Below are 10,855 nucleotides of genomic sequence, written 5' to 3'. Positions count from 1 at the left end.
GGGAGGATGGAGGTGGCACCGCGGGCAGCTGGCCCGGCATCCCGCTGGCCCAGCCCCGAGACACGTCCCTGTCCCCGCTCGGGAGGGGACAGCGCGGACCTGGCGGGTGGGGACAGCCCTGGAGGAGCCTGAGGGGGTGACAGTGGCACTGGAGGGGTCACAGGCAGGGTGGTGACAGGCAGAAAATCACCTGCATCTGGCATTTCCCCCCTGAGCCCACGGCAGGGGAGTCCCCAGGACCTGTCGGACCCTCGGTGTCACCGTGTCCCCTGAAATGAGGACACCCAGGTGCTCAGGTCCCTCAGGGGCTCAGGTCCCCCCTCCTCCCCCAAAGGGTCCCCCAGCCCCTCTCCTGGTGCTCCTGCAGCTCCTGTTGCTCTCCAGCCTCGTCCTGCCGGGAAGCCGGAGGAGGCTCCGCAGGGAGTGAAGCCATCGGGATGGAGCCGCCCCAGCCCTGTTCCCCCGGGATTCTGGGAGCACAAAGGAGCCAAATCCCACCCAGGAATGGCACAAAGAGCCCCCTCGGGCTTTGTCTCCCCTCGGGCCTTTGGGGGTCCCCTCTAGACCCCTCAGTCTGGCACTGCCAGAGCCTGTCAGGAGGCACTGGGATCCAGGAGCACCCCGGGAGTGGGGGGTGCCAGGGGTGTGCCTGTTCCTGGAGGGGGGAGCAGGGACCCCCTGGACAGCAGGAATGTCCCGCCGGTCACCTGTGACCACTGACCTGCTCATCCGCTCCGTGGGCTGTTCCAGGGAAACCTGAATCCCTGGATACAGGCAGAGGGACCCCCCAGCATGGACAGGGCCAGGAGACCCCAAAAGCTCCAGGCAGCCCCTGAATCCCTGGATAGGGACAGAGGGACCCCCCAGCAGGGCAGAGGGAACCCCAAAAGCTCCAGGCAGCTCTCGAACTCCTGGATATGGAGAAGGGACCCCCCAGCACGATTAAGGGCAGAGGGAAACCCCGGGAAGGCCACGGACAGGGGGGAGCCTGGGGAAGGGACACCAAAGCGGGAGCCTGGCCCTGGATCCGGGCAGGGATCCCGAGAGGGGACACAGGATCCGGACTCACCCCTGCCGGCCGTCGCCATGTGTGTCCCCTCGAGTCCCCTCGGCTGTCCGTGTGTCCAACTTCAATTGCTGGAGCCGGGGGGCATCGCCTGGGAACGGAGCTGGAGCAGGGAGCGGGCAGGGAATGAGCAGAGAATGGGCAGGGAACTCTCCCCGTGGCTCTGGGAAAGGGGGGATTCCCCCCGTCCGCTCTCACCCACCGTGTCCCTCCCTGTTCCCCCGTCGCTCGCCATCCCCTCTCACCTCCCGGTGTCCTCCCTCACCACCCCCGTTTCCCTCCATCCTCCCGTTCCCTCCGAACCCCTCTCACCCCGCGGTGTCCCCTCTGACTCCCGTACCCCTCTCGCCCCCGTTCCCCCATCCCGTCTCACCCCGTTCCGTCCCCTCCGCGGCCGCTCCGCTCCCGGTCCCCGCTTCCCGCTGCTCGGCCCCGCCCCCTCTCTCCCATTGGCCAGCGCTCCCCCAGTGCCGCTCCCATTGGTCGTCGGCCCCACCGGTCCCGCCTCCGGGCCCCGCCCCCAACGGCCGTCCCGGAGCACTGTCGGGGGCGGGGCTGTCTCTGGGGGCGGGGCCGGGGTGGTGGCAGCCAATGGGGAGCGGGTGCGCGCGGCGAGGGCGCCCCCTGCGGGTGGAGGGGGAACTGCGGGGGGGGGCGGGAGGGACCCCCGTGAGCGGGGCCGTTGCCATGGAAACCGCGCGATGGGCCGGGGCTGGGGGCTCCGACACATATCGCGACAGCTCCGCGACACCGCAGGGAGGGACGGACCGCTGCTGGGCCCTGGGGCACGCGGGGGGGCAGGGCTGGTGATCCCATCCCATCCCATCCCATCCCATCCCATCCCATCCCATCCCATCCCATCCCATCCTATCCCATCTCACCCCACTCCTGGATACAGTTGAGCCTGGGAACAACCAGCCCCATCCCTCCCATCCCGAGGGATCTCCCAGGGCCTGGCTTACTCCATCCCGACCTCCGTGTCCCTCCCTGCTGGCTCAGGGGACACGTGATGGACAGGGGGTTGATGTCACTCCCGGGGGGCTGAGCTGACCCCCCAGCCCAGCAACTCCAGCTGCCAGAACACTTAAAACACCGGGATCCACATTCCCAGAGATCCAGGGACATCCTGGGGGAGCAGGGCCAGGGGTCACACTGAGGGCCAGGGGACACCCTGGGGGGACAGCAGGGTCCCAGTGAGGGATGTCCCCTGCCCCTTGTCCCTCATTGTGACCCCTGTCCCTGCTCCCCCAGGATATCCATGGATCCCTGGGAATGTGGATCCCGGATGCAGTGAGGGACAGGGGACACATGAGAGACGGGGGACACGTGAGAGACAGGGGGTTCATGTCCCCCCCAGGGGGCCCAGCTGACCCCTCAGCCCGGCAGCTCCAGCTGCCAGAATGCTTAAAAAAACTGGGATCCACATTCCCAGGATCCAGAGAGCCCAGCTGTGTCCTCACCTCTGGAATGGGGACACCACACATGGGAGGGGACACAGGGCCTGGCTCGTCCCCTGCCAGGACACCCCACACTCACATCTGCCAAAACCACTGGATTTTCCCTAAAAAGTGCCCCTGGCACAGGGATGGTCCCCAGTGCCACCCCCAAACATGTCCCCACAGCTGGGGATGTCACCTGGGGGGGGACAAGAGGTGGAATGGGGGACACCAGGGGGTTCCTCAGTGCGAGGTTGAGCTGTGGGGTCCCTGTCACCCCCCACATTGTCCCTGTCCCCCCCAGCCCTGTGTGTTGGGGTCCCTGTCCCCCCCAGCCCCGTGTGCTGGGTCGGATTTGCTCTGGGATTACAACCACAACCGGATTTGGGAAGGGATTAAATCCCAGAGTCCGCTGGGCTGAGCAGCCAATGGCGTCCCCAGGGGGTCCCCACGCTGCTGACCCTTCCCTGATATCCCTATGCTGATGTCCCCATGCTGTCCCTGAGCTACCATCCCCACACAGATGTTCTCCCTCCCACACTGATGTCCCCACCCTGCTGTCCCCACAGTGTCCCCACGGTGCCCCCATGTTGATGTCCTCACACTGATGCCCCTGCAGTGTCCCCACAGTGTCCCCACCTTGCTGTCCTCATGCTGATGTCCCCACAGTGTCCCCACGTTGATGTCCCTGCACTGGCATCCCCACACTGATGTCCCCCCTCCCATTCTGATGTCCCCACAGTGTCCCCACACCCGTGCCCTTGCTCTGCTGTCCCCACAGTGTCCCCACACTGCCATCCCCCCCTGCTGTCCCCACCCCGCTGTCCCCACTGTTTTCCCCCGCTCCCGCTGGGGACAAACCCACCCCACAGCACCTCCAGCTCATCCCAGCGACCATCCACGACTTTAATTCCCAGTGTGGGAGGCGAATGGAGCAGGAGCCTGTGGGGGGCACTGCGGGGCACTGGGAGGCCCTCGGGGGCACTGGGGGGCACTGGGAGGCCGTTCCGTGGTGGGGGGTGTCCCGAGGGTCCCTCAGCGCTGCTGGCCCCGTCCCTGTCCCCGTCCCTGCTGCAGCCGCCGGCTCAGGTCGTCGATCCGCAGGTTCTTGAGGAGCAGGAGCTGCTCCAGCCGCTCCACCTTTGCCTGCAGGATCTGGGGGAACCCCCCGCGGGGTCTGGGGGGGGATGGGAGGCACCTCCACCCGCCCCAGACCCATCCCGGGGGGTCTGTCTGGGACAGGGGACAGGGAACGTGGGGACAGGGAACGTGGGGACAGGGAACGTGGGGACAGGGAGGTTTCACCTTTACTGGGGGGACACTGAGGCAGGGGAGCAGCAGCGACAGATTTGGGGTCCCCACAACCCACATGGAAATAACCTCCCCCTCCAAAACAGGAGTCCCAGTCCCTCCCAGGTCCCGGGAATAGCTTCACTCCAGATATCCCACAAAATTCCTGCCCTGTCGCCCCCCCCCCCTCCAACATTTTACATCTCGAATGTTTTCCAGCAGAAAAAAAAACCGATCTTAGGCAGAATTTCAGGGGTGAAGCCACCCCCAAAACCCACCTAGGGGGAAAACAAGGAGGGGCCTTGGGAGCGCTGGGAACGGGGAATGAGGGCACGGTCGGGCGGCAAGGAGGGAAAGGGAAAAGCTGGTCCCAGAGGGGAGGCATCTGCAGGGAGAGGCTTTCCGAGGGATTTCACGGGATAAACGCGGGGAAAACGCCGTCTGGCGCTGCGGGAGGAGGGCCAGCGCCGTGTCCCCCCGTGCCCCTCCCCGGCGGGCCCGGCACTGCCCGGCTCACCTGGATGGTCTCCTGTGCCAGCCGCAGCGCCTGCTCCCGCTCCACCAGCTGCAGGCGCATGGCAGCGTCCCCCGGAACCCCCACGGGGGGCTTCGACACCCCCCTGGGGCGGGACAGACCCCGCGGGGACGAGCAATGACCCCTCCTGCGGCCCCGGGAGCTGCACAGGCTGGGGGGGATCCCCCACATCCTGCTCCCCCCTCCCCATGGCTCAGCACTCCCCTGACCCCCTCGGGGACCCCCAGGGACACACGGGAACCCCCAGACCCCCAGAGGGACCCCCAGGGACACACGGGGACCCCCAGAGCCACACGAGCATCTCCAGACTACTGCAGGGACCCCCAAGCCTACATGGGGATACCCAGAGCCTCACAGGGACCACCCCCAGAGCCACATGGGGCCCCAGAACCACATGGGAACCCCTCGGCCCCCACAGTGACCCTCAAATCCCCACGGGGCCCCCCAAAGCCACATGGAAACCCTCAGAGCTCCACAGGGACCCTCTGGCCCCCATGGGGCCACTCAGAGCCCCCCAGAGATCCCCTAAACCCTAAAAGGATGCTCTAGACCCTCAGAGAGACCCCCAGACCCCCCCAGGGACCCTCCCTGACCCACAGAGTGACCCCCAGGGCCCCAGGAGGGGCACATCCCCTGGGCAGCCCTTACCTGGCAGCGCCCTCCCGGGAACAGCCCCCTCCCACATCACTCCTGCCCTTGGGATGGCCTGGAAAACCCAGCAGGGACTTTGTCACCCTCCCAAACACCTCTGCCCCCTCCCCTGCCCCTCAGGGCTCCCAGGGGTATTTTTGGGGTGTCCCAGGCTGAGTCCCCTCCTGGCCACCAGAAATGGTGAGGGGACTTTGGGACCTCCTTTCCCGCAGCCCTACCTGTGTCCAGGTATCCACTCTCCTCCAGCACTGCCTGAGCTCCCGGGGGCTGCAGGGAGATGGGAAAACTGGGAGAGGCAGGAAAACACCCGGCACACCTGGCCAGGAACTGGGAGGGCCCTGGGGACACCCACCCCCTGCCATGGGCAGGGACACCTCCCACCAGCCCAGGTGGCTCTAACCTGGCCTTGGACACTTCCAGGGATCCAGGGGCAGCCACAGCTTCTCTGCCCAACCTGTGCCAGGGCCTGCCCACCCTCCCAGCCAGCAATTCCTTCCCAATACCCCACCCAACCCTGCCCTCTGGCAGTGGGAAGCCATTCCCTGTGTGCTGTCCCTCCAGGCCTTGTCCCCAGTCCCTCTCCAGCTCTCCTGGAGCCCCTTTAGGCCCTGCCAGGGGCTCTCAGGTCTCCCTGGATCCTTCTCTTCTCCAGGGGAACCCCCCCAGCTCTCCCAGCCTGGCTCCAGAGCAGAGGGATTCCAGAATCCATGAATGGGTTGGGTTGGAAGGTGGAAGGTGCTGTAAATCCCATTGATTCCAACCCCCTGTCACGGGTAGGGACACCTCCCACTCTCCCAGGTTGCTCCAAGCCCCTCCCAACCTGGCCTGGGACACTCCCGGGGATGGCAGGAGGTGGCCCGGGACCCCCTGGTGTCCCCCCCGGGCACTGCCCACCTGCTCGGCCCCGCCCGTGCCGTGGTTCCGTCCCTGCCTCTGCTCGATCCTGTCCCGCAGCAGCAGCAGCACCTGCTCCGCCGTTCCCGGCTGGCTCTGCACCAGCTGCCGGATCAGCTCGTCCGGGACCCGCAAATTCAGCTTACTCAGCACCTTCCTGAAATGGGAGGGGGCAAAGAAACACCGCGGGGGGAGCAGAGGGGGCAGAGGGGCAGGGACTCAGTTGCCTAAAATCGGAGAAATAGTTCTCTGGACAGTTTTTGATACGTTATATGTAATGGGGATTATATAGAATCGAGATTATTTTATATGTTATAAGTCTAAAAATGCGAGGCATACGAATAATATATTATAATATATTAATACTATAATACACCACGTCGTGGGACAGTGAGGGGGCACAGCGCTCCGGGGGGGGGAGCAGTGGGACAGGTGGGGACGCTCAGAGGGCACTGGGGGTGGGTTGAAGCGGGAGGGCAGCGGGGGGGGCTGAAGGGGGTCCCCCGGCCCTACCTGTTGAGGTGCCCCCAGTTGGCGAGTTTCTGCGCGGTGGAGCTGGCGGGGACGAAGCTGTGCAGCTCCACCAGGGAGGGGAAGAAGAACTTCACCACCTCGGCCGCGAGCACTGCGGGAGCACAGCGGGCAGGGCTAGGGGGTGGTACCCGGGACCCCCCACCCAGCCCGGAACGGGAGCACCCCCGGCCCCTCCCGGCGGCCCCCCCGGCCCACCCCCGTCGCTGAAGTCGCGGGCGATGTTCTTGCGGGGCCGGGACAGCGGCACCGCGTCCAGCCAGCGGTACAGGGCCCGCAGCGCCGGGGCCGGGGCCGCGTCCGCCATGAGCGGCCGGACGGCGTCTGCTGCCATGGCAACGGGGGCGGGGCTTAACGGAGCATCCTGCTGCCATGGCAACGGGGGCGGGGCTTAACGGAGCGTCCTGCTGCCATGGCAACGGGGGCGGGGCTTAACGGAGCGTCCTGCTGCCATGGCAACAGAGGCGGGGCTTAACGGAGCGTCCTGCTGCCATGGCAACGGGGGCGGGGCCATCCCAGAGCATCCTGCTGCCATGGCAACGGGGGCGGGGCTAGCAGAGTGTCCTGCTGCCATGGCAATGGGGGTAGGGCTAACCCTGACCGTCCTGCTGCCATGGCAACGAGGGGTGGGACCAGATCACAACTCCCTGCTGCCATAGCAAAAGGGGCGGGGCCAAACAATAGCATCCTGTTGCCATGGCAACGGGGCCAGGGCCACCCCATGAGCGACCTGCTGCCATGGCAACGGGGGTGGGACCAAACTGGAACAACTTGCTGCTGCCATGGCAACAGGGGCAGGGCTAAACAAGAGCATCCTGCTGCCATGGCAACAGGGGCGGGGCTAAATAAGAGCATCCTGCTGCCATGGCAACAGGGGCGGGCCCTGGCCAAAGCCTCACCGCTGTCATGGCAACGGGGCAGGGACTTCATGGGAGCATCCCGCTGTCATAGTGACAGAGGTGGGGCCTGTCTGGAGCATCCCGGTTGCCATGACAACAGGGGCGTGTCCTAATGGGGAGGGCATTCCCTCTGCCATGGCAACGGGGGGGGGCAAGGCTGGCGTGCCCCCGCTGCCATGGCAATGGGTGGCCATTGGGGGGCGATGTGGAGGCCCTGGGAGGGGGTCCTGGGGGTCCTGAGCTATGAGCTGTGGGTGCTGAGACCACAGAAAGGGGGTCTTTGGGCAAGGGGATACTCGGGGTGAGGTTTTGGGGCAGGTCAAGGAAAGCCACAATCAGTGTGGGGCCCTGACACCCCCCAGCAAGGAGGACCCTGAGCAACGGGGGACCCTCTGGGAGGGTGCAGGGGGAGCATCCCAAGAGGGTCCCGGGGTGGACTTCAACACGGTGGAGGGCTGGAGATCCCACAGGGATGGGATACGGACACCAGGGATGGGATATGGATACCATGGATGGGATACGGACATGATGGCTGGAATTTGGACATCCTCCATGGGATATGGACACCAGGGAGGGGATATGGACACTGGGGATGTCCTCCCCAGCCCTGCACCCCTCCATGCCCTCCCTGGCCATGCCCCCTCCCTTATCCCCCCAGCCACGCCACCCCTGTGCCCTCCATCGCTGCACCAACCCATTTCCCCTGGTTGTGTCCCCCCCCAGTCATGCCCTCCCTGGCCCTGTGACCCCCAGCCCTGCACCCCTCCGTGTCCCTTCCCTTTCCATGTCCCCTGCTGTGTCCCCCCCACCCCCCAATGGCCACACCCTCTCTGTGTCCCCCTCCAGGCTTGTGTCCCCCCCAGCCTTGTCCACCTGGCAGCGTCCCCCTCCATGTCCCCTCAGCGCTGCGCCCCCCGTGCCCCCTAAATTTATCCCCCAACCCTTGGCCCCTCCGCTAAGCCATGACCCCGCCCCCCCAGCCCACCGCCACCTCCCATTGGCTGCCACGCCCGCCCATCAGATGCCCCCGCCTATTGGCTGGCCCCGCCCCAGGCCCCGCCCCCTCGCTCCCATTGGCCGCTGCCGCAGTTATTTTTCGAATATAAATGACCCCGCGGGGTTGGCGCCCCCTGGCGGCACCGGGTGGGTGGGGACACGCGGCTGTCGCGACATAGCGCGACACAGAGGGGCACAGAGCGGCTCCGCATCGCACCCTCCGCGCGCCCATGGAGGGCAGGGCCGGCCACGGGCTGCCCGGGGTGTCCCCACGCGTGTCCCCGGTCTCCACGCTGGCGCTGGACATGGACAACCTGGCGGGGCTGGGAAGGTCAGGGGGTCTTTGGGGGGCTTTGGAGGTCTCGGGGGGGTGCAGGGGGGTCGGGATGCGGGACGCGGGCTGCCCCACGCGCGGCTCGGGGAGTGGATCCTGCGGGGGGGGGGGTGTTGGATGGGTTTGGGGTCCCCCCCGTCTCCTCCCGGGGAGAGGGTGAGGGGCACCCCGAGACTCTAACCCCGACCCCTCAATCGCCCGCAGCCACTGGGACACCCCGAAGAGGCGGGCGATTCCTCCGGGGCTGCGCTCCCCCGTTTCCCTCCCACAGCCGGGGCCCTCGGAATCCCCCCGGGAACTCCCCCGGGATCTTCCCCGGGATTCCGTCTCCTCCGAGTCCTCGGATGCGGGTGAGTGATGGGCGCTGTCCCCCCCCAACTTCCCCCCACCAGGAGCTGGGCAAGTCCTGGCACTTGGGGGTTCAGGAGGTTCCTACATGTGGGGAGGGGGGATTGAGGTGGAGGGGGGCCCTTTGAGAGGCCCACGGGAGGTGGGACCCCCCCCGGAGTCATCCCGCTGGGGGGAGGTGTCATGGGCGAAGCCCCCAGGGCCCCCCCTCCCCCCCCCCCCCCGGGGTCGGGGTGACCTGAGTGGGACAGCCCGGCCCGAACTGGCGGTCCCAGTGCTGGACTGGTGTCCCCCCCGCCCCGTGTCCCCGCAGGTTTGGGGCCGGACTCGCCCCCCGCTCAGGACCCCGCGGCGCTGGACGATGTGTGAGTGTCCCCCCACACACACCGTGTGACCCCCCCGGGAGGTCCCCACTGCCCTGTCCCGGCCCTTGCTGGGGGGCCGTGACCCCCCCAAATCAAATCTCCTCCTGGGAGGTCGCAAAGCCCCTGGTGGGGGGTGTTTGTGACCCCGGTGGCTTCAGCAGCTCCCGACAGATGTGGCAGAAGGGGACAGATGGGGACGCCACGCATGGCCGGGGGGCTCGGCGTGGGGGGCCCATCTGGCCCCCCGCCAGCGGCCCCAACGTTCCCGGAGTTCCCGGTGGCCACAGCATTTCCATCCAGCAATTCCATCCAGCATTTCCATCCAGCATTTCCATACAGCTGGAGCTGCCCGCGGGGCTTTGTCTGGGCACGGAGGGAGGGGCGCCGGGACCACCCCGGCGCTGCCCCCGCTCCCAGCCTGGGACTGGGGTTCCTTGGCCCAGGACTGAGGTGCCTGTGGTCAGGACTGGGGTCCCCCCGGCCGATATTGGGGTCCCTTGACCCGGGATTGGGGTCCCTGTGATCGGAATTGAGGTCCCCACCAGCCCAGGGCTGGGGTCCCTTAACCCGGGATTGGGGTCTCCAAACTGGGATTGGGGTTCCTTGGCCTGAGACTGGGGTGCCCCAGCACAGGACTGGGGTTCCTCCCTCCTCCTGGGTCCCCTGGCCAAGGGTTGGGGCTCCTCACTGTGGGATTGGGGTCCCCCCGGCCCAGGATGGGGGTTCCCTGGGGGGGAGGGGATCATTCCCAGGGCCTCTGGGCTGCTGAGGGGGGACAGGGGGTGTCACCCCCCTATCCCAACCCCAACTGTCCTTGTCCCCACAGCTTCGAGGGGGCGATCCTGAAGCCTGGGAGGGGACACAGAGAGTGAGTGAGGGGCTCTGGCCCCACGCTGGCCCTGGCCCCCAACCCCAAAGCCACTCTGGCCCCACGCTTGCCCCATGCCCAGTTTGTCCCCACTGCTGTTCCCAACCTGTCCCTGTCCCTCTCCCCAGACCCCAGAGCCGCACTGTCCCTGTCCCCAGGTTGTCACTGTCCCTGTCCCCAGGCTGTCCCCTGTCCCCGTCCCCCGACTGTCCCCGTGCCCTTCCCGGGGTCGGGATCATCCCATCAATGTTCACTCCAATCCTGGAGGAATTCCTGAGCTGGGACAGCCCCGGGGGGGTCTCACCCCACTGTGGGGACGGGGGAGGAGGGGGTTCCGTGCCAGGGGATGGGACCCCCCTAATCCAGGGACGTTCTCCGGCTGCATCCTTTCCTCTCCCTGCTCCTGCAGCCGCGGGATCCGGCGGATCCGCTCCCTGCCGGTGAGTGCCGCCGGGCTGGGAGGGGTTAATGAGGTCGGGGGGGGCTGCGCGGCCCTTCCTGACCCCCCCGTGTCCCCCAGCCCCGGCTCCTGGCAGGCGGTGCCCCCCTCAGGGACATCTCACATGGCACCGAGTTCAACGGCCGGGGGGACCCCCGGGAACAGGTCAGGGGGGCAGGGGGGGTGGGAAGGGAAAACCCCGG

General features: G+C 67.0%; 2 protein-coding genes across 2 annotated transcripts in view; one reads left to right on the top strand and one right to left on the bottom strand.

Moving 5' to 3' along the window:
- Positions 1-6,849, bottom strand: part of SPEF1 (sperm flagellar 1) — an 11,246-nt gene extending 4,397 nt beyond the window's left edge. Inside the window, exons 1-7 of the mRNA XM_027908894.1 lie at positions 6,602-6,849; positions 6,386-6,497; positions 5,873-6,029; positions 5,197-5,230; positions 4,976-5,087; positions 4,310-4,412; positions 3,555-3,657 (exon numbers count right to left, since the gene is read on the bottom strand). Coding sequence (XP_027764695.1) covers positions 3,555-3,657; positions 4,310-4,412; positions 4,976-5,087; positions 5,197-5,230; positions 5,873-6,029; positions 6,386-6,497; positions 6,602-6,737 — 757 coding nt within the window. The 5' untranslated portion in view covers positions 6,738-6,849. The remainder of the gene's footprint in view (positions 1-3,554; positions 3,658-4,309; positions 4,413-4,975; positions 5,088-5,196; positions 5,231-5,872; positions 6,030-6,385; positions 6,498-6,601) is intronic.
- Positions 6,850-8,528: 1,679 nt separating this feature from the next.
- Positions 8,529-10,855, top strand: part of LOC114071160 (M-phase inducer phosphatase 2-like) — a 5,936-nt gene continuing 3,609 nt past the window's right edge. Inside the window, exons 1-6 of the mRNA XM_027908893.1 lie at positions 8,529-8,629; positions 8,837-8,982; positions 9,294-9,345; positions 10,172-10,213; positions 10,623-10,653; positions 10,734-10,817. Of these exons, the coding sequence (XP_027764694.1) occupies positions 8,529-8,629; positions 8,837-8,982; positions 9,294-9,345; positions 10,172-10,213; positions 10,623-10,653; positions 10,734-10,817 (456 nt within the window). The remainder of the gene's footprint in view (positions 8,630-8,836; positions 8,983-9,293; positions 9,346-10,171; positions 10,214-10,622; positions 10,654-10,733; positions 10,818-10,855) is intronic.

Source organism: Empidonax traillii, unplaced genomic scaffold (assembly GCF_003031625.1).
Source record: "Empidonax traillii isolate 1590-97213 ecotype Southwest subspecies unplaced genomic scaffold, ASM303162v1 scaffold1872:size53649, whole genome shotgun sequence".
NCBI classification, from domain to species: Eukaryota; Metazoa; Chordata; class Aves; order Passeriformes; family Tyrannidae; genus Empidonax; species Empidonax traillii.
This window is presented reverse-complemented; position numbering and strand designations above follow the sequence as displayed.